A 25,436-nucleotide genomic window follows, 5' to 3' on the forward strand; every position below is an offset into this window, starting at 1 on the left:
GTGAGACCTGTGACCTACAGACGGGTGAGACCTGTGACCTACAGACGGGTGAGACCTGTGACCTACAGACGGGTAAGACCTGTGACCTACAGACGGTGAGACCTGTGACCTACAGACGGGTGAGACCTGTGACCTACAGACGGGTGAGACCTGTGACCTACAGACGGGTGAGACCTGTGACCTACAGACGGGTGAGACCTGTGACCTACAGACAGGTGAGAGATAACCCTGTGTCTAAAGGGATAAGTAACAGGACTCTATGACTTCTCTGGACTTTCCTTTGCGTTGTTCACAAGACTTCTGCTGTAGGAAGCCGTATTGTCCATGTGGAGCTCCTATGCTTCAAAGCAAGACGTCTTGGTGACAAGAAACCTGAGCTGCTCCATTATAAATGTCTATTTATTTATAAAATAGAAAAGGGGGGGTGATTTAGACTTTTATTAGGGGAGGGGATTTTTTTTATTAATAAAAAAAACTTTACTTAATACATTAATTAGAAGACCCCCCTAATACAACATCTCCTATAGAGATCAGTGTAGTATACATAATACAGCACTGATCCATTAGAACAGTGCTGTATTACTCTGGGCTGCTGCAGCCCAGATCTATGGATTGCCGAGCCGGGATCAGCGTCAGTGCAACGGTAAGAAGAAGGGATCCGCCGCCCCACCCCCCACCCCACACACACACACACACACACACACACTAGAAACCAGGGATGGGTGATAAGAGAAACTTAAATGCATTGGCCCATGCCTGCCTATAGTCGTGGTCCCTGGCTGCACATAGCAGCCAGGAGCAGCAGGATTCAGAGCAGGGTTGCAGCACTTGTGTGTCCTTAAGGGGTTAAAGAGTATTCCACCCAAACATAACTTTTTATACGTTCCTGCCCATAGTGAGACTAACAATTCCCTCCATACTTGTTATTATCTATTCAGTCTCCTTCCCCCAGTTCTCAGCTGCTGCTTTCTGCTGAAGACACAAAAATCTGTGTGTGAGCTTTTCTCTCTGTCTCCTCCCCCTCTCTTCTGAGACAGACGATGTAAACAAATCCCTGGCAGGCTGTATCTGTAATATTGTATCTTTGTAATGCCAGGAGGGATAATCACAGTGAGGTCATCAGCAACTTGACCTCATAATAACCCTCCCAGAGACAAAAGCTCACACACAGATTTTGAGAACTGGGGGAAGGATACTGAATAGTTAATAACAAGTATGGAAGGAATTGTTAGTCTCACCATGGGCAGCAACATATCAAAAGTTATGTTTGAGCTGTGTGACCTGTGTGTCCTATGGGCTGTGTGACCTGTGTGTCCTATGGGCTGGGTGTCCTATGGGCTGTGTGACCTGTGTGTCCTATGGGCTGTGTGACCTGTGTGTCCTATGGGCTGGGTGACCTATGGGCTGTGTGACCTGTGTGTCCTATGGGCTGTGTGGGCTGGGTGACCTATGGGCTGTGTGACCTGTGTGTCCTATGGGCAGTGTGACCTGTGTGTCCTATGAGCTGTGTGACCTGTGTGTCCTATGGGCTGTGTGACCTGTGTGTCCTATGGGCTGTGTTACCTGTGTGTCCTATGGGCTGTGTGTCCTATGGGCTGTGTGTCCTGTGTGTCCTATGGGATGTGTGTCCTATGGGCTGTGTGTCCTATGGGCTGGGTGACCTATGGGCTGGGTGACCTGTGTGTCCTATGGGCTGGGTGACCTGTGTGTCCTATGGGCTGTGTGACCTGTGGGCTGGGTGACCTGTGTGTCCTAAGGGATGGGTGACCTGTGTGTCCTATGGGCTGTGTTACCTGTGTGTCCTATGGGCTGTGTGTCCTATGGGCTGTGTGTCCTATGGGCTGTGTGTCCTATGGGCTGTGTGACCTGTGTGTCCTATGGGCTGGGTGACCTATGGGCTGGGTGACCTGTGTGTCCTATGGGCTGTGTGACCTGTGTGTCCTATGGGCTGGGTGACCTGTGTGTCCTATGGGCTGTGTGACCTGTGTGTCCTATGGGCTGGGTGACCTGTGTGTCCTATGGGCTGTGTTACCTGTGTGTCCTATGGGCTGTGTGTCCTATGGGCTGTGTGTCTTGTGTGTCCTATGGGCTGTGTGTCCTATGGGCTGTGTGTCCTGTGTGTCCTATGGGCTATGTGTCCTATGGGCTGTGTGACCTGTGTGTCCTATGGGCTGTGTGACCTGTGTGTCCTATGGGCTGTGTGAACTATAACAGTGTCCTATGGGCTGTGTGACCTGTGTGTCCTATGGGCTGTGTTACCTGTGTGTCCTATGGGCTGTGTGTCCTATGGGCTGTGTGTCCTATGGGCTGTGTGTCCTGTGTGTCCTATGGGCTGTGTGACCTGTGTGTCCTATGGGCTGGGTGACCTGTGTGTCCTATGGGCTGTGTGACCTGTGTGTCCTATGGGCTGTGTGACCTGTGTGTCCTATGAACTGTGTGTCCTATGGGCTGAGTGACCTGTGTGTCCTATGAACTGTGTGTCCTATGGGCTGGGTGACCTGTGTGTCCTATGGGCTGGGTGACCTGTGTGTCCTATGGGCTGTGTGTCCTGTGTGTCCTATGGGCTGTGTGACCTGTGTGTCCTATGGGCTGGGTGACCTGTGTGTCCTATGGGCTGTGTGACCTGTGTGTCCTATGGGCTGTGTGACTTGTGTGTCCTATGAACTGTGTGTCCTATGGGCTGGGTGACCTGTGTGTCCTATGAACTGTGTGTCCTATGGGCTGGGTGACCTGTGTGTCCTATGGGCTGTGTGACCTGTGTGTCCTATGGGCTGTGTGAACTATAGCATTGTCTTTCCTATTGATACCAACAGATGGAAGAAAAATAAAGCGAGCCACTAATATAAAACAGAAATTGAATAAAATAGATGCGAACCGACATGAACTGAGACGTAATCTGATGAAATCAGTGGGAAACATTCATTTCCATTTTCTGATGCCTTAAAATCAGGCAAAGAGCTCAAGTGTTGGTGTGAACCCAGCGAACCTGTCATGACGCCGATGTCCTGGCTCCTCTGGGTGAATGTGATCCTTCACACTATAAAGTTGTCTACAGAGCAGAGCGACATCTAGTGGTGACTGATGATATTGTAATGGCTCTCTATAAAGAGACATGGTGACCTCTAGTGGCGGCTTTGAATATTGTCCTGTCTCCCTTTACCTTACCTGTAACTAATTACATTTTCTACAACAATAGACTGACAAAAATCCTCCTTTGGTTTAAGCAGAAATTTTGTAACCTTAGTCCAGTCTGTGCTGCAATCGCCACATTAGCAGCAACTGGCGGAGAGGGCACGGCCAGAGATGGGCACACATTTACTACAATTTGTATTTGAAATCTGCACCAGCTTAGAATGCAGAGATTGCTGCAGATACACCTGGGTTTATTGAATGGTGGGTGTGCGCCTATTTGTGTGAAATGCCGGTCCTAAAGATGAGTGAATTTACAGAGAGCATAGAGCTTTGTTAGCCGGCTGCCTTTGAACTCCATGCTGCTCCTCTCCGGGTGCCGGGAAAAGCTGCATTCAGTCCTGTGAGACATTTCCCAGGACTATATCCAGCTTTTCCAGGCACTCGTAGCAGAGCAGAATGGAGTTCAAAGGCAGCCGGCTACTCCTATACATAAAAATTGTTTGTTTTAAAGGGGTAATGCAGCGAAAATGATTTTCTTTCAAACATCTGGTACCAGGAAGTACAAGAGATTTGTAATTTACTTCTATAAACAAAATAGCTGGTCTTCCAGTACTTATCAGCTGATGTATGTCCTGCAGGAAGTGGTGTATTCTCTCCAGTCTGACACAGTGCTCTCTGCTGCCACCTCTGTCCATGTCAGGAACTGTCCAGAGCAGCAGCAAATCCCCATAGAAAACCTCTCCTGCTCTGGACAGTTCCTGACATGGACAGAGGTGGCAGCAGAGAGCACTGTGTCAGACTGGAAAGAATACAAAATCTTACGGCGTAGTGAGCAGCGTTAAAACAAAACTCCTTAAAAGTTACAGAATTGTGTTTTTTATTGTCAATCAACAAATATCTTATATTTATCTATATTTTCACTTTTTTTTTTACATTTGTAGAAATCAAGAGCACCATGAACACTTACAGTAATTGTGTGTGTGGAAGGAGGGCCACAGATCGTCCTCTGGGGGTGACAGTGGGGGTGTCAGGGAGGCGTTCCTGAGCTCCTGATGTGCTTAGCCCCCTCCTCGCTCCCCCTCCCATCCTCCCTGGTTCCTGCTTGATTGACAGTAACCCAGATGCTGAGCCCTGCCACCAAATCTTGTTCCTGCTCAGTACATACAGATTGTAGCCAGGTGTGAGATTTGGAGCAGGACTCACGTTCTAGCTGACTGGCAGGGATGGGAGGGGGAGTGAGGAGGCGATACACCCCTCAGCATGTCAGGAGCTCAGGAACGCCTCTTTGACACTTTTCACCAGAGGATAGAAGTATGTTTTTACATTCTGGAAGCACAAACAGATATATGAAAGGCACCATGTGTCTCCTCGCCCTCCCAGCATCTAACAGTGTCAGCCGTTTAGGACGTGAATTACAGTGGATATATTCCCTTTAAATGAAGCTGATCATTATATACAGGATTATATACATATTACCCACAGTGGGGCTTAGGGATAATTCTAACTGCCCCAGATGTGATACCCCTGGGGCAAATTCATTGCATCCATCTTGAAATTGCCCATTGAGTTCAGAGCAAAAACTATTAATTTCATAGAAAAGAATTTGGCTGCAGAGATCCCTCAGGAGAATCTTGTAACCAAGGTTAAAGGGGTACTCAGGAGAAGATCTTTTTCTTCCTGCAGGAAGTGGTGTATTCTCTCCAGTCTGACACAGTGCTCTCTGCTGCCACCTCTGTCCATGTCAGGAACTGTCCAGAGCAGCAGCAAATCCCCATAGAAATCCTCTCCTGCTCTGGACAGTTCCGGACATGGACAGAGGTGGCAGCAAAGAGCAATGTGTCAGACTAGGAAGGATACACCACTTCCTGCAGGACACACAGCAGCTGATAAGTACTGGGATACAGAATCACCCCCCCCTCCTGACACAGACACCGCCTGTAGAGGGCAGTAAGCAGAGGGGACGGGTGCTGGGTATACAGTATCACCCCCCCCCCCCACACCTCACACAGACACCGCCTGTAGAGGGCAGTAAGCAGAGGGGACAGGTGCTGGGTATACTGTATCACCCCCCCACACCTCACACAGACACCGCCTGTAGAGGGCAGTAAGCAGAGGGGACGGGTGCTGGGTATACAGTATCACCCCCCCCCCCCTGACACCGCCTGTAGAGGGCAGTAAGCAGAGGGGACGGGTGCTGGGTATACTGTATCACCCCCCACCTCACACAGACGTTCTCTCCATAAACCGCAGGTTGAGTTTCTTGCTCGGTGTCAGGACGATGCGGGACATGGATCTCACGTTTTCAGCCTTAACATCAGGTTTAACCTCGAACGTCCTGATAATCTGCAGGAAAGGAAAAATAAAATAACTGAGCTTGTATCAGATGGGAAGCACAGAATATGGCGGTATTATAGGAGCTCTACTGGTCGCATATTGTGTAATTATTGGTCAGTCTATGGTGTCGTTATTTAGTCACTGACTATTTATATACTGTATGGTGATGCTGGTCACAGGTTAGTGCTGTTATTAGGTCAGTGTATGGGACTGTATATAGCCAGTGTATGGGACTGTATATAGTCAGTGTATGGGACTGTATATAGCCAGTGTATGGGACTGTATATAGTCAGTGTATGGGACTGTATATAGCCAGTGTATGGGACTGTATATAGTCAGTGTATGGGACTGTATATAGCCAGTGTATGGGACTGTCTGTCTTTGTTTGGACACTGTATGGCAGGGGTACTCAACAACTTTTCGTGAAGGTCCACTTACCGGGGTCTATTGTCAGGTGAAGGTCCGAGCTGAACATCAGTAGGAAATGTGTTTTGTTACTTTGTCACAAACGTTCAACTATTTATATACAGAATTGCTGCTTATTAGCGGGAAAACTGGCATTTTTTTCTCTCTCACCGGTCCTTTGATATTAGGTACAAAGGGGGTGACTGCCCTGGTAGTATATAGCCCACTGTTGCTCCCCCAGTAGTGTATAGCCCCCCCTGTGCGCTCTCCCTCAGTAGTATATAGCCCCCTGTTGCTCCCCCAGTAGTATATAGCCCCCCTGTGCGCTCTCCCCCTGTAGTATATAGCCCCCTGTGAGCTCCCCCCAGTAGTATATAGCCTCCCCGTGCGCTCTCCCCCTGTAGAATATAGCCCCCTGTGAGCTCCCCCCAGTAGTATATAGCCCCCCTGTGCGCTCTCCCCCTGTAGTATATAGCTCCCTGTGCGCTGTCCCCCTGTAGTATATAGCCCCCTGTGAGCTCCCCCCAGTAGTATATAGCCCCCTGTGCTCTCCCCCTGTAGTATATAGCCCCCTGTGAGCTCCCCCCAGTAGTATATAGCCCCCTGTGCTCTCCCCCTGTAGTATATAGTCCACCTGTGCGCTCTCCCCTTGTAGATGCCCCCCAGACAGAAAAAAAAAAACAACAAAAACAACTCACCTAGCACCTCGTTCCCCGCTGCGGCTGTCTTCGTCTCTTCCCGTCGGTCCGGCCCCCGGCTGATACGCGCTCTGTAGGGATGTCCCGGGGATTCCCCAGCAGAGTGCGCATCAGTGACCTCAGCGTACGCCACCGGCCTGCACTTCCGGGAAGGACAGGCCGGCAGCGTACACTGAGGTCTGTGGTGCGCGCTCTGCTGGGGAATCCCCGGGACATCCCCAGAGAGCGCGTATCAGCCGGGGGCCGGACCGACACTGCCCCCAGCCCCACAGGCGTACTGACATCTAAGGACAATACGCCTATGGGGCGGGAGGCAGTGCGGTGGGGAGCGGGACCTCCTAACCGCCCCGGGACAGACCGGATCCGGGGCGGTTAGGAGGTCTGACCAGGGGTCCGGACAGCTGGCCTCCGCGGTCCGCCAGTTGAGGACCCCTGCTGTATGGTGTAGTCTTTTCCCATGGAAATGATATGATATGTTGATTTGGACACACGGCAGTGTTATTTAGTTACTTAGTGGAATTGTTAATTGGACACAACATGGCGGCACTATGTGGGATTGAAGTGGAGGGGACATTTCTATAATCAGAACTAAAATGTTGGTTCTGGGACCAGAGTTTGTTGCAAGTGTAACCAGCAGAATTGTGAATGCAGCTCTGAAGGTGAATGATGATAACAGCATAACATAAAGTCGTAAAGACAGCAAAGTATTAGCCTGACCCGAAACAGCGCCAGGTGCATCTCCAGTTCTGCGATCCGTTTCCCCACGCAGGCTCGCAGCCCGTATCCAAAGGGAATAGAGCTGAATGGGTGGTGCGTCATCGGGGGGCCGCGGAGCCACCGCTGGGGATAGAACCTCTCGGGGTCCTTGAAATTGGCTTCATCTCTGGAGATGGAGTAATGGTTGAGAACAAAGAAGGTCTGCAAGGAGGAAAGAAATATAGGGCTGAGGGGTCCGGTGCCTTAAAGGGGAATCACAGCCTAATGAGGGATCTTACATTCTTGGGGAATATATAGTCTCCCATGACCACCTCCTTCTCGGTGACGTATCTCGCATTGGTTGGAACGACAGGATAAAGTCTGCAGAGACAGAAACACCACAATTCTTACCATCAATATAACATAGAGATAAGCCGCTCATATATCATTAAAGGGATTGTTCACAAAAAAAAAAAAATTCTTTCACATCAACTGGTGCCAGAAAGTGCCAGAGATTGTAATTTGCAGGAGAGGTTTCCTATTGGGATTTGCTGCTGCTCTGGACAGTTCCTGACATGGACAGAGGTGGCAGCAGAGAGCACTGTGTCAGACTGGAGAGAATACACCACTTCCTGCAGGGCATACAGCAGCTAATAAGTACTGGAAGACTGGAGATTTTTTTTTTTTTATAGAAGTAAATCACAAATTTCTGGCACTTTCTGACACCAGTTGAATTTTTTTTTGTGAACTACCCCTTTAAGCTTTGTTCATCCTAATCCTCCTGGTTGCAGGAAATATACTAAAGACTGACACATTAAGAATACAGATGTATATGCCTTATCGCATGGGTCTCCAAACTGCGGCCCTCCAGCTGTTGCAAAACTACATTTCCCATCATGCCTGGACAGCCAAATCCAAAGCTTTAGCTGTCCAGGCATGATGGGAGTTTCGCAACAGCTGGAGGGCCGCAGTTTGGAGACCCATGCCTTAGAGTCTGCGGGAGGCTGAGTGACAACCCTATGGTTAGCATAATGGCGCCTCTTAGAGGTTGTCACCCTCTTTGTGCTGGTATCTATAGTAATAGTAAGTGACGGCACCTCAGGGTCTCCTTGATCACAGCCCTCAGTAAAGGCATGTGGGTGATATCATCGGCTACGGGGACGCGGTCCAGGGGCACGGCCTCCATCATCTCATGGTACAAGGTTTGCTGGAGCTGTGGGTCTCGTGCCAAGTGATATAGAGACCAGCACAGCGTGTTAGACGTCTGCAAATGGAGAAAAAAACACAGAAAGGTCACTGTTACTTTAGGCCTACAGAAGTAGTACCTCTCATCTGCCTCCCAGCAAAGGTGGCACAATGATGTCCTCACATCACACCATCTCCATGACAGCGGAGGAGGTAGAGACCGTGCTGCTTGGCATGGGAGTGAGGGGCGGAGGTTTAGATTTTTCATGTTGTATAGTAGAATAAAGCGGTATAAATGATCTGACAGTGACCACGGATGGAATATAGAGGGAAGGGTTAACTCTGTTCTCACTATCCCTGCTGTCTCTGTTTGTTTCTCTCCTTATCTCAGTCTAATGTTTACTTACTTGGCTGCTGGTTATTTTATTACTTGGAAACCTATCTTTTATACCATTAGATGTGTGGTTGTTGGGGCCGAGGATCCACATTCTCTACATATGACCACATCAAGCTGTTCTGCGCCTGTTCACATCTAAAGTAGGTGAAGGGTCTTTCTGGAAAGTTCGAGAAGGGGGAGAGAGAAGGTGTATAAGTAACCAGTACACTAAGCACAAGGGGGGTCACTAGAGAGCCATGACGGTTGCTGTATAACATGGCTGCTCACTGCTCTGGTGCAGCCATGTTGGGAAACTGCTCTCCAACCGGGTGTGCGTTAGCTATCCATCCAACAGACACCCCCCCCCATGGACAGCTGTTATCTGTAGTCATAGCTATGTTGTCTTTGTTACTTCTTTGTATGACCTCTTACTTTGTCTTGGTATCTGTCTTGATTGCAAACGTAAACTTTTTTTTTCCACTAAGCTCTTGTGTAGTGTCCCAGTACAGGTATCCCACTACGTCTTGTCTACCACCTGTCTGAAGGTATGTCTATCAGGTGTCACCCTCTGGGATGATGGGTGCCTTTCTCTACTATCACCACTTGGTGTCTCACTCTCCCCTGTTTGTTGTGCACAGCTAAAGGTGTAAGGGTTAACGGCTTTGTCTTCTGTAGGTACCACACACACCAACCTATACACTTCTTCCTTCTACCCTTTCTAGTATGTTCCCCAACAATAGGAGGTTGGACCCGGTCACCCCTATATAAGTGAGTTAGTCCCTAGTTGGAGGGTCTTCTTTAGTGCATGGTGGAGATAGCAAGACACAGAGAGAAAGTTCCTCTTGCAGTCTACAGCCAGGCCTGGCCCAGGGCCAGGGCCCTGGTATGGTCTTTAGTCAGTAGTGGAGTTGGTGTGAGACAGGGACACTGTTTTCCAGAGCCTAAGGGCCCTATTCCACGAGACGATTATCGTTCAGATTATTGTTAAATCGTTTGAATCCAAACGATAATCGTTCATTTGAATAGCAGTTAAAGGACAACTCCCGCGGGACCCCCCCCCCTAAAAAAAAACCACAGACACCATACTCACCATCCCTCCGGTGACGATCGCCACTCCATTTGCCCGCCGTCCGCCTCACCGTCACCGCCGTCCAGCGATGTCTCTGATATCCGGGTCCTGGGGATGGAAAAGGCTGCCAGTGCGCTTGGGCACCGGCAGCCTTTTCATTGGCTGGAGCGTATCACATGGCTTCCAGCAACCTCAGCCAATCAGGGCTGACGAAGCTGGAAGCCATGTGATGCGCTCCAGCCAATGAAAAGGCTGCTGGTGCGCATGTGCACCAGCAGCCTTTTCCGTCCCATTCACTCTCTATGAAGACGCCGAGGAGGAAGAAGACCCGGACCGCCCCCCGGCTCTGACGTCGTCGTCACCAGATGCCGCCCGGGAGAAGAGGACCGTGACGATCGTAATAGGTAATGTATATATTCTTTAACTTCCGGGCGGGGGGGTCGGGGGTCCGAAAGTGGGGGAAGGGGGCCAGACCGGGTATTTAACCACATTACAAAGTTATATAACTTTGTAATGTGTGTTAAATAAGCTAAAAAAAATTTCGTGGGAGTTGTCCTTTAACGATTAACGACCGAACGAGAAATTGTTGATCGTTTAATAAGACCTGGACCTATTTTTATCGTTGCTCGTTCGCAAATCGTTCGCATTTAATAAGATGTCGATCGGTCGTTGGCAGCAGCGACGAACACAATAGCGACGACAAGACGACTGCAAGAGCGATCATAAGTAACGATTATCTTTCCATGTAAATGGGTGAACGATTTCAGGTCTTTTGCATTAGCGGTCGTTTGGATCGTTTATCGTTAACGATTGTACGAACGATAATCGTCCCGTGGAATAGGGCCCTGAGAGAAAGTAACTGTGCAGTGCTAAGCAACTGTCACCTGGGTTTAACCTTGCCTAATCCTTCTAAAATATCAGGACAATACAGTCAGTGATTGATCCGCCGTAGGACAAAGAGCCAAAGCCGAAGTATTCCACTGGTATCTGCTCGGCCTTCTTGGGGAACCTTGAGAGGTTAGCTTTGCCCAGTAGTTAAAGCCTGGGACTCATTCTATCAAGTCTGACACTCATTGGACTTGTTTGGCAAAAGGCGGTCTTCTTTCTATCCTATCTACCTATCTTAACTGTGGGTACGAGAGTCTTCTTCTTCACAAAAGTCACTACCTACGACCCGGCAGAGTACCCTACTAATTAGGCAAGTGCCCCAAGACAGTCCCTATACTTGTTCAAACCCGTTACCGATCAGGAGAACAAGTCGGGAGAGGACCACGTTGCAGCACATCTTCTCGCCGCTTGTTCTCCCGATGGGTCACGGTGTGAATACTCAGACCCGGACTGATCAAAACTTCTGACATGTCCCCGATTACTGGAGAAGTTACCAACCTATGTAACCGGGGACATGCCTAGATAATGGTGGGGGTAGTTACCTACTCAGTAGGGAGGATTTATACAATTAATGGGGCACCTACCTACCTAATGGGTAAACTGTAAAAATACAGACACTTCCACATTATCTCCTATGTTTGAGTACCTCTATCCTTCTCCATTCCTCCCATCTATGGTTTACCTGCAGCTTCCTACAGATACTGCTATGAAGCAATCAGAGCCAATGTTATAAGAGTATTACAGAGTATCTGGGTCATGTGATCTCTAATCAGCCTGTAAAGAGACTCTGTCACTGGTGTCCTATCTCAGGGTAACATAACCTAGTGACAGAGAAGCTGTACAGAATGATGGATCACTTACATTGTTCTGTGCAGCTGATCCAGAGATCTCCTCCTGAATAACATGGACAATAAGTAGTCCTCTCCATTATGTGCATGAGCCCAGTAGTCCTGGATATTCATGAGAAGCAGAAAACTCCGCCCACCAGCTGCTGATTGGCAGTTATCTATCCATGCTGTGTATAGGGAGTCACCTGTCAATCAGCAGCTGAAGGGCGGGGGAGGGGTGTGGCAAGAATCCTATTCTCCTGCATATTAGGAGAACAGCATTCTTTGTGCAGGTAATATTACACGCTGTGCATATTCTTGCTTTTCTTGCACAAAATTGACTATTAGGCTACATGCATTGATAATTATTGTGTAATTTTTTTGCACAATTTTTGGCTAAAACAGTTTGGCTAAAAAACAGTTTGGCTTACAGTGTCCACGCCGGCCAGCAGCAGCTCGCACACACTGCCGTACACCTCGGCCACGCTGAGTTTCCCGCTGGACAGCAGATAGGTCAGGTACTCCCCCTGCACCTCCTCCCCTCTCTCCAGCCTGGTCTGGATCTCACTCATCTTCTTATCCACCAGCTTCTTACCTGGAGGAGAATAAAGGAGAACTCGGCCCTTACTAGGTAACCAGGAAAGGTGTGGAGAGGGTTAAACAAGAAAAATTAACTGAACCCCCCCGGCCATCTCCATATGTTCCCCCAACTTCTGTGTTATAAATATAGCTGAGGGTATGGCATGAGACCCGAGACTCTATTCCGGAGGTGCTGGAGAGAGCCGAGTAAGAGCGCTGTACTCTCACCAGCACCTCCATAGAAGTGCATAGAGCAGTGGGTCTCGTGTCCTATCTGTGGCTATATTCATTACACAGAAGCCGAGGGCTGATACGGAGATGGCCGGGAGCTCCGACCTCCGATCTCTTACTTGTCCCCTATCTCGTGCATAGGGAAGAAGTTAATTTTCCTGGAATACCATGTGTGATACAGAATATTGACTAACCAAAGTCAAACACGTTGTCCCAGGCCTCAATGTATCGCTCCCAGTAGGGGAGGATTGGTCGCATCCAGGGGGGCAGGTAGGCCACATACACAAGACTCCGGAACATTTGGCCAATAGAATCGATGAACTTCTGGGTTTCAGCAGGAATTGTTTTCTCCAGACATCCGATCCGAGTCTCAAACACGATGTAGGAGACTCCTGGGAGAGACGAGATGATAGTGAGGATAGGCCATCTACTATAAAGCCAGGATAACCCGGTATCTATCAGTCACTCTAGGGACAAAATTCTTTGTAACAGGTCGGGGATATTACTCAGCCCTGGCGCTCACCTCTGATAACCCATCACACATCAGAACAGGGATGGGGAACCTTGGGCCCTACAGCTGTTGCAAAACTACAATTCCCATCATGCCTGGGCAGCTGAAGGTTCCCCAGCCCTGCTGTACACTGATACCTTCAAATGCAAATCTGTACAGCTCGTTGGCCATGTCGGTGACGGTGTGCCCGTCCGGGCTCTGCTGGCGTAAGTCCTGCAGTCTGGCCATGAAGTCGGTGATGACCTCATTGATGCTCCCGACGTAGGTCTTGGCCTCCTTGGGCTTCAGCATCCTATGGTTTAGGATGGTCCTCAGGGCGTGCCACTTCTCTCCTTGCCTGGAAGAACAGATGAGAGATGTCAGAGTTGTCACTTCTCCTACAGAACGGGGGTTGTTAGGATGTTCCTGGCCTTGCAGGTAGGATATACAGGGTTAGCGGAGGGCTGCGGGGGGCGCTCTGCTGCTCCAAGGCAGATGAAAATCAGACACGGGCCCCTCACATAATGTGCTCACCTTTTATTAAAGGCGTTTTCCATTTTTTTTTCTTTTTTTGATGCACTGAACCTGAAAGCACTGCAATACCAGGTCAATGCCTGGAGGGGACAGCGCAAGCTCTTTTTAAAGGGGGGGGGGGTCCAATTTAAATTTACTTGTTTGCTATCCACAGGATATGAGCTATGTATGAGATGGCAGGGGGTCGGACCTCCATGCTCCCTCTTAGAGATCTTTAAATCAGCACCCCAGCTCCTTTGTTATGAATGGAGCTGCGGGTTGGTATGTGACCTATGGCTCCAATCGTTCTTTATGGAGCTGCCGAAAAGAGTCGCGTTCTATGCTCGGCTCTTTCTGTCGGTTCCATAGAGAATAAATGGAGCTGCAGTTCAACTGCCAACCAGCAGCTCCAGCACTCTCTGCTGCCACCTCTGTCCATGTCTGGAACTGTCCAGAGCAGGAGAGGTTTTCTATGGGGATTTGCTGCTGCTCTGGACAGTACCTGACATGGACAGAGGTGGCAGCAGAGAGAACTGTGTCAGACTGGAGAGAATACACCACTTTCTGCAGGACATACAGCAGCTGAAAAGTACAGGAAGACTGGATATTTTCTAATAGAAGTAAATTACAAATCTCTGGCACTTTCTGACACCAGTTTATCTGAAAGCTAGAAATTTTTGGTGGACTACCCCTTTAACCCTTGCTTCAAAATGACGTTTGGGAAATGTCATGTAAAGCAGGTAGTTCCTGCAACATGATGTTTCCCAAACGCCATGCTTTCTCTCCCTCCCCCCGCGGTCCCTAACGACAATCGGGCAGCGGGAGGAGGCTGTGTCACACAGCCTCCTCCTGCTGCCACTGCCCGGAGGGGAGCCACGCTCCTCCCGGGCAGTTAACCCCATAAGCGCCGTGGTCCATGGGACTGCAGTGTCTATGGGGAATGCGGAGGGAGATCTGCTCCCTCTGACCCCCCTGGAGCCGCGCGGTTCCAGGAGGGTTAACATAGCAACACAGACGCTGCTCAATGCATCTGGGCTGCTATGGATTAGAACGATCAGGCCCCTGCACTTAGGCAATGAGCGTTCATCATGGAAGTATTATGGTTTCGGTGGTCTGGGGGACCACACTAAGATGGTCCCCCAGACCACCAAAACCATAACACTTCCATGATACCTCCCTGATGAACCTCTGTACACCACCGAGGGGAAATGCGTCGGAGTAACTGGAAGAAGTGGAAACTTGCTACACACTCCTAATATCACAGGATTTGTAGAGAGCACACACCATAGCATATACGCATGTTATGAGTCATCATTGCCGTGTACTGACCTAAGACACCATCCTAGTCTCCTAACTCCCTCACTGCACAACCGATCGGTGCCTATTTTACTAAAGCCATCGATCTGACATATATACTTCCTTCACAGCCTACATACCTCTATATATCGAATCAGTGCAGGGCCAGAAACCGTCTGGCGGAGGGACGCCTTACCCAATGGTCCCTCAACTAGTGTAGGTAGGGTATAACAGGGTCACCTCACCCGACAGCACCCTACCGTTTTTGAATAACTTATTCACACCTCTATTGCACACTTATGGAATAATTGCACTTTCTATGTACTCTGCACTTTATGATCATCTAATAAAGTTGCTTTTTGTATAATATGCTGGGCTCACCACAATAGTCCTTCTTCCTTCACTATTTCTTGTTTGTACTACAGACTTGTGGGAGCCACATATAGAATTATTCAGCCAGGTACCATCCTCCTTTCTTGCTCTTACAATATGCAAGACACAAACAGTATTTATAGTATAAATGCCATAAACTATAACAAAAGCTGTATAACATGGATATCACTGTAACCTGACCTGACGTATAACGATAACATGTCATATGTAACGTATAGTAACCGCTATATAACATGGATATCACTGTAATCATACCGACCTGACGTATAACGATAACTTGTCATATGTAACGTATAGTAACCGCTATATAACATGGATATCACTGTAATCGTACCGACCTGACGTATAACGATAACATGTCATATGTAACGTATAGTAACCGCTATATAACATGGATATCACTGTAACCTGACCTGACGTATAACGATAACATGTCATATGTAACGTATAGTAACCGCTATATAACATGGATATCACTGTAACCTGACCTGACGTATAACGATAACATGTCATATCATGTAACGTATAGTAACCGCTATATAACATGGATATTGCTGTAACCGTACCGACCTGAGGAATAACGATAACATGTCATATGTAACGTATAGTAGCCGCTATATAACATGTCATATGTAACGTATAGTAACCGCTATATAACATGTCATATGTAATGTATAGTAACCGCTATATAACATGGATATCACTGTAATCGTACCGACCTGACGTATAACGATAACATGTCATATGTAACGTATAGTAACCGCTATATAACATGTCATATGTAACGTATAGTAACCGCTATATAACATGGATATTGCTGTAACCATACCGACCTGAGGAATAACGATAACATGTCATATGTAACGTATAGTAACCGCTATATAACATGGATATCACCGTAATCGTACCGACCTGACGAATAACAATAGCATGTCATATGTAACGTATAGTAACTGCTATATAACATGTCATATGTAATGTATAGTAACCGCTATATAACATGTCATATGTAACATATAGTAACCGCTATATAATATGGATATCACTGTAATCGTACCGACCTGACGAATAATGATAACATGTCATATGTGACCTATAGTAACCGCTATATAACATGTCATATGTGACCTATAGTAACCGCTATATAACATGGATATCACTGTAATCGTACCGACCTGCTGAATAACAATAGCATGTCATATGTAACGTATAGTAACCGCTATATAACATGTCATATGTAACGTATAGTAACCGCTATATAACATGGATATCACTGTAATCGTACTGACGTACCTGACGTACCGAAAGAATAACGATAACATGTCATATGTGACCTATAGTAAACGTCGTACAAAAAATGGTGAAAAACAGCTGCTAAATTGTGTTTTTTATTCGTACCACCTCATAAAAAAATTTATAAAAAATGATCAGGGTGTCACATGTCCCCAGAATGGTATTGATGGAAACGTCAACTGGTCTAACGCAAATATTTGGCACCACAAGGCCTCTGTGACATGGTGTAATGGCTTAAAAAAAACTGAAATAAAAAAAGGCCCCAAAATTCCCCAGGTCTCTGTCATGTCTGCGGACTGTGGTGGAGTCAGGTGACGCACTGCGGCCACATATGGGGGATTTCTAGAAACATTGGAATAAGGGAAATAAATAGTGAGTGCCTCCTCTCATGACTGGTGGGGGTCTGAACATCCAGAAGTCACTGGAACTGAATTGTAATACCACACACAACCTGAGGACAGAGGTGGTGCTGTTGCACATGGGTGGTAGGTTATGGAGCCGGAGGAGCCCAGTAGGGAGATAGAAAGTTTTGTGGGGAAAGATTAAAAAAAAATGTGATTTATCATTCTAAACCTCTAATCTTCCTGGGCTTAGGAGTCCAGTGGGCGGTGCTCCATCCTATTGATGTGGGACAAGGACTGAGTCTGACCTCATACGCCGCCCCTCAGGACTCACTCTGTGAAGGGTCCACAGGAAAGTTTCCGCAGTTCCCGGTGGAGCCGCCAGTGGTCGATTTCAGTCCTCATGGGGTATTTTCCCTCCTGACGCAGCACGACCTCCAGAATGGCGGGATCTGCGATGTTCACCATCTGACTCTGGCCGTTCCTGGATTTCCACAATGATCCAAAGCGTTTCTTGTATATCAGCTGATGTATGGAGAGACATAACATGGCGGTTATATGAGGAGGATACTGCAGCCAGGGAAACCTAGAGACTGGTACTGTACCTACTGCTTATAGGGCAGTGTATAGCAGCACTATATGGTACTGCTTATAGGGCAGTGTATAGCAGCACTATGTCAGCAATATATGGTACTGCTTATAGGGCAGTGTATGGCAGCATGATATGGTACTGCTTATAGGGCAGTGTATGACAGCATGATATGGTACTATTCATAGGGCAGTGTATGGCAGCATTATATGGTACTATTCATATGGCAGTCAATGGCAGCATGATATGGTACTGTTTATAGGACAGTGTATAGCAGCATTATGTCAGCATGATATGGTACTATTCATAGGGCTGTGTATGGCAGCATTATGTCAGCAAGATATGGTGCTGCTTATAAGGCAGTGTATGGCAGCATTATATGGTACTATTCATAGGGCAGTGTATGGCAGCATTATGTCAGCAAGATATGGTGCTGCTTATAGGGCAGTGTATGGCAGCATTATATGGTACTATTCATATGGCAGTCAATGGCAGCATGATATGGTACTGTTCATAGGGCAGTGTATGGCAGCATTATGTCAGCATGATATGGTACTGTTTATAGGGCAGTGTATGGCAACACTATGTCAGCATGATATGGTACTGCTTATTGGGCAGTGTATGGCAGCACTATGTCAGCATGATATGGTACTGCTTATAGGGCAGTGTATGGCAACACTATGTCAGCATGATATGGTACTGCTTATAGGGCAGTGTATGGCAACACTATGTCAGCATGATATGGTACTGCTTATAAGGCAGTGTATGGCAGCATTATGTCAGCATGATATGGTACTGTTTATAGGGCAGTGTGTATGGCAGCATTATGGAAGCATGATATGGTACTGCTTATAGGGCAGTGTATGGCAGCACTATGTCAGCATGATATGGTACTGCTTATAGGGCAGTGTATGGCAGCATTATGTCAGCATGATATGGTACTGCTTATAGGGCAGTGTATGGCAGCATTATGTCAGCATGATATGGTACTGTTTATAGGGCAGTGTGTATAGCAGCATTATGTAAGCATGATATGGTACTGCTTATAGGGCAGTGTATGGCAGCATTATGTCAGCATAATATGGTACTGCTTATAGGGCAGTGTATGGCAACACTATGTCAGCATGATATGGTACTGCTTATAGGGCAGTGTATGGCAGCATTATGTCAGCATGATATGGTACTGTCTATAGGGCAGTGTATGGCAGCATGATATGGTACTATTCATAGGGCAGTGTATGGCAGCATTATGTCAGCATGATATGGTACTGTTTATAGGGCAGTGTATGGAAGCATTATGTCAGCATGATATGGTACTGCTTATAGGGCAGTGTATGGCAGCATTATGTAAGCATGATATGGTACTGCTTATAGGGCAGTGTATGGCAGCATTATGTAAGCATGATATGGTACTGCTTATAGGGAAGTGTATGGCAGCATTATGTCAGCATGATATTGTACTGTTTATAGGGCAGTGTATGGCAGCATTATGTCAACATGATATTGTACTGTTTATAGGGCAGTGTATGGCAGCATGATATGGTACTGTTCATAGGGCAGTGTATGGCAGCATTATGTAAGCATGATATGGTACTGTTTATAGGGCAGTGTATGGCAGCATTATGACAGCATAATATGGTACTATTCATAGGGCAGTGTATGGCAGCATTATGACGGCATAATATGGTACTATTCATAGGGCAGTGTATGGCAGCATTATGGAAGCATGATATGGTACTGTTCATAGTGTAGTGTCTGACAGTACCATGTGTGCACCATATGGCATTGTAACTTTTACTTCTATATTATATTATATATGTCTCCCCTCCACCTCCTCCCTTAACTTCCCAGCAGAACCAACAGCAGCAGCTCAGTGCTTAGTGTAACCCTTTCCTTGCGATCATCCTCCATTGTTTACATAGCAGCTTGTAAACCCCAGTGCATCAGTAACCCCTTCTCCACCTGATATCTACACTGCTGAACTGTAAAACTCATTACGTGGCACAGTGCAGCTGGGTCAGTGCGCTTTCACCGACACACGTCATAGCATAGCAGAGAGGAGTATGGGTCTTGATGATCCCTGTCTCTATTGTACATAGCTAGTCCTGCTCTCAGCTGAAGAGTGATACCATTGTATCCAGTGTAGACAATGCTCTGTGAGCTCTACAGCTTGGTCTTCAGACTGATACATTGTACATAGCTAGTCCTGCTCTCCGCTGTACCCAGTGTAGACAATGCTCTGTGAGCTCTACAGCCTGATACATTGAACATAGCTAGTCCTGCTCTCCGCTGTATCCAGTGTAGACAATGCTCTGTGAGCTCCAGACTGAGACATTGTACATAGCTAGTCCTGCTCTCAGTTGTATCCAGTGTAGACAATGCTCTGTGAGCTCTACAGCCTGGACCCCAGACTGATACATTGTACATAGCTAGTCCTGCTGTCAGCTTTATCCAGTGTAGACAATGCTCTGTGAGCTCTACAGCCTGGACTCCAGCCTGATACATAGTACATAGCTAGTCCTGCTCTCAGTTGTATCCAGTGTAGACAATGCTCTGTAAGCTCCAGACTGATACATTGTACATAGCTAGTCCTGCTCTCCGCTGTACCCAGTGTAGACAATGTTCTTTGAGCTCTACAGCCTGATACATTTAACATAGCTAGTCCTGCTCTCAGCTGTATCCAGTGTAGACAATGCTCTGTGAGCTCCAGACTGAGACATTGTACATAGCTAGTCCTGCTCTCAGTTGTATCCAGTGTAGACAATGCTCTGTGAGCTCTACAGCCTGGTCTCCAGACTGATACATTGTACATAGCTAGTCCTGCTCTCAGCTGTACCCAGTGTAGACAATGCTCTGTGAGCTCTACAGCCTGATACATTTAACATAGCTAGTCCTGCTCTCAGCTGTATCCAGTGTAGACAATGCTCTGTGAGCTCTACAGCCTGGTCTCCAGACTGATACATTGTACATAGCTAGTCCTGCTCTCAGCTGTACCCAGTGTAGACAATGCTCTGTGAGCTCCAGACTGATACATTGTACATAGATAGTCCTGCTCTCAGCTGTATCCAGTGTAGACAATGCTCTGTGAGCTCTACAGCCTGGACTCCGGCCTGATACATAGTACATAGCTAGTCCTGCTCTCAGTTGTATCCAGTGTAGACAATGCTCTGTAAGCTCCAGACTGATACATTGTACATAGCTAGTCCTGCTGTCAGCTTTATCCAGTGTAGACAATGCTCTGTGAGCTCTACAGCCTGGACTCCAGCCTGATACATAGTACATAGCTAGTCCTGCTCTCAGTTGTATCCAGTGTAGACAATGCTCTGTAAGCTCCAGACTGATACATTGTACATAGCTAGTCCTGCTCTCCGCTGTACCCAGTGTAGACAATGTTCTTTGAGCTCTACAGCCTGATACATTTAACATAGCTAGTCCTGCTCTCAGCTGTATCCAGTGTAGACAATGCTCTGTGAGCTCCAGACTGAGACATTGTACATAGCTAGTCCTGCTCTCAGTTGTATCCAGTGTAGACAATGCTCTGTGAGCTCTACAGCCTGGTCTCCAGACTGATACATTGTACATAGCTAGTCCTGCTCTCAGCTGTACCCAGTGTAGACAATGCTCTGTGAGCTCTACAGCCTGATACATTTAACATAGCTAGTCCTGCTCTCAGCTGTATCCAGTGTAGACAATGCTCTGTGAGCTCTACAGCCTGGTCTCCAGACTGATACATTGTACATAGCTAGTCCTGCTCTCAGCTGTACCCAGTGTAGACAATGCTCTGTGAGCTCCAGACTGATACATTGTACATAGATAGTCCTGCTCTCAGCTGTATCCAGTGTAGACAATGCTCTGTGAGCTCTACAGCCTGGACTCCGGCCTGATACATAGTACATAGCTAGTCCTGCTCTCAGTTGTATCCAGTGTAGACAATGCTCTGTAAGCTCCAGACTGATACATTGTACATAGCTAGTCCTGCTCTCCGCTGTACCCAGTGTAGACAATGCTCTGTGAGCTCTACAGCCTGATATATTTAACATAGCTAGTCCTGCTCTCAGCTGTATCCAGTGTAGACAATGCTCTGTGAGCTCCAGACTGAGACATTGTACATAGCTAGTCCTGCTCTCAGCTATATCCAGTGTAGACAATGCTCTGTGAGCTCTACAGCCTGGTCTCCAGACTGATACATTGTACATAGCTAGTCCTGCTCTCAGCTGTACCCAGTGTAGACAATGCTCTGTGAGCTCTACAGCCTGATACATTTAACATAGCTAGTCCTGCTCTCAGCTGTATCCAGTGTAGACAATGCTCTGTGAGCTCTACAGCCTGGTCTCCAGACTGATACATTGTACATAGCTAGTCCTGCTCTCAGCTGTACCCAGTGTAGACAATGCTCTGTGAGCTCCAGACTGATACATTTAACATAGCTAGTCCTGCTCTCAGCTGTATCCAGTGTAGACAATGCTCTGTGAGCTCTACAGCCTGGTCTCCAGACTGATACATTGTACATAGCTAGTCCTGCTCTCAGCTGTATCCAGTGTAGACAATGCTCTGTGAGCTCTACAGCCTGGACTCCAGCCTGATACATAGTACATAGCTAGTCCTGCTCTCAGTTGTATCCAGTGTAGACAATGCTCTGTAAGCTCCAGACTGATACATTGTACATAGCTAGTCCTGCTCTCAGCTGAGGAGTGATACAATGGTGTTTTGTCCTCCGGCACTGAGCATCAGTTATAGAATAAGCCGGCTCCGCTATACTGTATACCAGTGCCGGTCCCAATGTTAAAAAGAGGCATAAAAGAAGGATAAGAGGCCGAGCCCCCCTCCTCACCCCTGTATGGGCCCCTGCACACAGGCCTCTCGCTCTCTACAGATGGGCGACCTCTCCTTCTGTTTACTGAGCAGATGTATCTAAGCCTGTCACGTGTCATACTGAGCTAATGTATCTAATTACCTAAGTGTGAGGCTGTTTGCCTAGTCAGTGTATCTAGAAATATCACGTATCAAACTTTCTGCTGGGTATCTTAGTCTAGCATCTGTGATACACTCTGCTCTGCTGGTGTATCCAAGCCTGCTTTGTGTCATCACGCATTGGATTTTGAATCTCAAATATATGTTTCTTATACAAGATTTTATAAACTTTTTTTATTTTGTGGAGTGTTTTACAGATTGTTTGGGCATTATATGCAAATTATATGTGTTTTAAAGTGCTCACAAAATGAGATAGATAGATAGATACTCTCTCAGGCTCACACAAGTGGGATGAGGTGTCTGCTGTACTTAGTGTTTTTCCCACTAGGTGTCACTACACTGGTTTTTTTAAACCTGTCTTTTGCACAGCTGAGGTCTTCCAGGGGTTAAACTATTGTGTGTCACATGTTGCCTTTTGTCCCCTCACAGCTGCAGGCAGGGCCGGATTAAAGGGAGGGCACCAGGGGCACATGCCCAGGGGCCTCCACCACTAGGGGGCCTCCACCAGCCCAAACCTGGAAGTGGTGTCTGGGAGCCAGTCCCATGCTCAAAAAGCATGTGGAAACCCTACCTGGACACAGCACTGGCCACACTGCATGCTTTCCAGGAAGGGAGGGAGTTGTAGGGTTAATCCTGTGTAAGAATCTCCCTCCTGGCAGTCTCAGACTCCCCCTGGTGGGTCTTTGAATGGATTCTTCCTGTCAAGCTTCCGGGTAGATGTCTCCTGCCGAGGTCCTCACTCCCCCCTCGCCCCTCCCCCTCACTGAGGGGAGGACAGCGTGGGACCTCAGCAAGGAAACCTGATCTCTCCAGCAGGGATGCGACATCTTGAAGCATGCTGGAGGATCTGTCACTGTGGCTTTCAGGCTGAAGGAACAGAGAAGAGCCAGAGGAGAGAAGACCTGTCATCTGCCCAGATCAGGTGAGTATGAGGCTTTCTTTTGAATTGGCACATCAGAGCAGGGATATATACTATAGGGGCATGTATAAGGCCTGTGTGCAGCATATCACATGTAGCCTGTGTGCAGTGTATGATATATAGCCTGTGTGAAGTGTATGATATATAGCCTGTGTGCAGTGTATGGTATTTAACCTATGTGCAGTGTATGGTACTTAACCTATGTGCAGTGTATGGTATTTAGCCTGTGTGCAGTGTATGATATATAGCCTGTGTGCAGTGTATGATATATAGCCTGTGTGCAGCCTATTATATATAGCCTGTGTGCAGCCTATTATATATAGCCTGTGTGCAGCCTATTATATATAGCCTGTGTGCAGCCTATTATATATAGCCTGTGTGCAGTGTATGATATATAGCCTGTGTGCAGTGTATGATATATAGCTTGTGTGCTATAGATTCTACGCAACCTTTAAGTACTTTCTGGGTGCTCTTTACTGCTTCAGGTAGTTTATATGGTTGGGAACTGAAGATGGGACCTAGACTTGCAAGTCCAGGTTCTGCCTATGATTCACAACTGCATATGCTAGCTGTGGTGGCTAACACAGTGGGCAAGAGAGCACAGAAAGTACTTAAGTGCTGTGTTCTCGCAATGTTTATCCCTTCCCTATCATGTTTCTAGGGCCTGGCATCTTCCTCTGGACTGCAGCCTCTAGGGACCATCATATGCAGAACAGAGGAGGATGCTGAGCCATACATCCAGGAGTGAGGAGGGGTAGGTGCTAAGTCCCCTACAGTAATCAGCCACCTATATAGATCGCTGTATGGTATATTTGTGGGGGAAGAAAATGGGGGGGGGGGGCCCAACAAAATTGTTGCCCAGGGCCTCCACCAATCTTAATCTGGCCCTGGCTGCAGGTGCTTTCCCTCCCTTCTCTGACCTATCTCTTTCACTGTCTTCTCTGCACACACACAGCCAGGGTTAGTTCCCTGATGTTAGGACTTAGTTCCTGGTGGGTGGAGTCAGTTCAGTCCAGTTAGTGTGTTGGAGTCGGTGGTAGACTGGAGTCTAACAGGGTACTAGGAAAAGTCTACGTATTCCACTGCGCAGCGCAGGACAACTGGAAAGGCTCAGGAGTCTGCGCAACCCAGATAACAAGGCCTGGGGCTCATATTACCCACCTAGGACGGTTGGTCGCAACTAGGGGGCATAAGGCGGTCATGACTAGAACGGTCATCCATAGAACAGTCATCCATGAGTACGAGTATTCTTTATTCTCTTCTACTACACACCTCTACTGCTTCGGCAGAGTACACTTCTACATTGGACAGGGTCCCTCTGGCAACTCCTCTACTGCAAAGCACCTTCTTACTACAAGCACCTGAGTTATTACAAGTTTGTAACTACTGTATTGTTGCCACCAGTATTCTTATGTATTGCACTACGGTTACTTCCAGTATACTGTACCATTTTATTAAAGCACTGGACTCTGTCTTGTCTCTTTCCCACCCACGCACACATCGCTACACTTGGGTAATTCCTTTCTGAGAGGTGGTGAGGTGCCAAACTGTCCGGGGTGGGTCCTATACCACTCCAGGCTACTGTGACAAGTGCCCAAGTGACCCCAGACCCACTCAGCTACCACACCACCGTACCAGCAGACCCGGCAGGGGGTTAACCCCAAACTAATGCTCCCCGCACCTCACCGCAGTTATATGGTATGCAGATGAGTTGATCTGACCTGTAGCTCGTGTGTACGTAGCAGGTAGCCCCTGATGAAGTACCAGTACAGGTCAGTAAGAGTGGAGGGTCCAGGTAAATCTTCTATCGTCTTCACTTTCTTGTCGCCCTCTGCTACTCCGGCAGCTGCAGCCCCATGTAAGCCTCTGACCTTGCATGTCTGCAGCACTGGACGGACTCTGCTCCATAGGTCCAGGGGGACGCAGCGTCTCACCGTCCTACATATCATGGCTGAAGTTACCGCTGTGATCTTCTGGTTTCAGAGAGGAAAAGCTTCAGGAACCTCCCACCGGGGCGAAGGAAGGAGCTGAGAGGAGCAAACAGGGTAACGCCTGCAGCCTCCAGACATGTAACTTTCATAACTGCGATTCTACATTATATTATAGGTCCTATAGAGAAGAATACAGGAAAAGCTCCAGGACCCCCCCCCCCCCCCATACACAGAGTATAGAGAGAATACTATATACACAGAGTATAGAGAATACTATATA

At 47.6% G+C, this 25,436-nt stretch overlaps 1 protein-coding gene and 1 long non-coding RNA gene across 4 annotated transcripts; both read right to left on the reverse strand.

The window, feature by feature from the left end:
- Nucleotides 1-423: 423 nt before the first annotated feature.
- On the reverse strand, nucleotides 424-3,809 carry LOC138801960 (uncharacterized). The gene is made up of 2 exons (XR_011364658.1): nucleotides 2,033-3,809; nucleotides 424-1,998 (listed from the first exon to the last, which is right to left on the reverse strand). It is a non-coding gene; the product is annotated as an uncharacterized lncRNA (long non-coding RNA).
- A 1,311-nt stretch (nucleotides 3,810-5,120) lies between these two features.
- Nucleotides 5,121-25,223, reverse strand: CYP27A1 (cytochrome P450 family 27 subfamily A member 1). Of its 3 annotated transcripts, none has more exons than XM_069982512.1 (10): nucleotides 24,947-25,223; nucleotides 17,081-17,271; nucleotides 13,069-13,268; nucleotides 12,615-12,812; nucleotides 12,042-12,205; nucleotides 8,363-8,529; nucleotides 7,565-7,646; nucleotides 7,287-7,487; nucleotides 5,352-5,475; nucleotides 5,121-5,132 (listed from the first exon to the last, which is right to left on the reverse strand). In XM_069982512.1, the coding sequence occupies exons 1-9, from the start codon at nucleotides 25,172-25,174 to the stop codon at nucleotides 5,353-5,355; spliced, it is 1,554 nt and encodes a 517-aa protein (XP_069838613.1). In that variant the 5' UTR covers nucleotides 25,175-25,223; the 3' UTR covers nucleotides 5,121-5,132; nucleotide 5,352. The 3 variants fall into 3 exon arrangements, with proteins under 3 accessions (XP_069838613.1, XP_069838614.1, XP_069838611.1); XM_069982513.1 differs by lacking the exon at nucleotides 5,121-5,132 and adding an exon at nucleotides 5,197-5,208; XM_069982510.1 differs by lacking the exon at nucleotides 5,121-5,132 and having other exon boundaries at nucleotides 5,215-5,475.
- Between the last annotated feature and the right edge of the window lie 213 nt (nucleotides 25,224-25,436).

The sequence above is a fragment of the Dendropsophus ebraccatus genome, chromosome 9, assembly GCF_027789765.1.
Source record: "Dendropsophus ebraccatus isolate aDenEbr1 chromosome 9, aDenEbr1.pat, whole genome shotgun sequence".
NCBI lineage: Eukaryota > Metazoa > Chordata > Amphibia > Anura > Hylidae > Dendropsophus > Dendropsophus ebraccatus.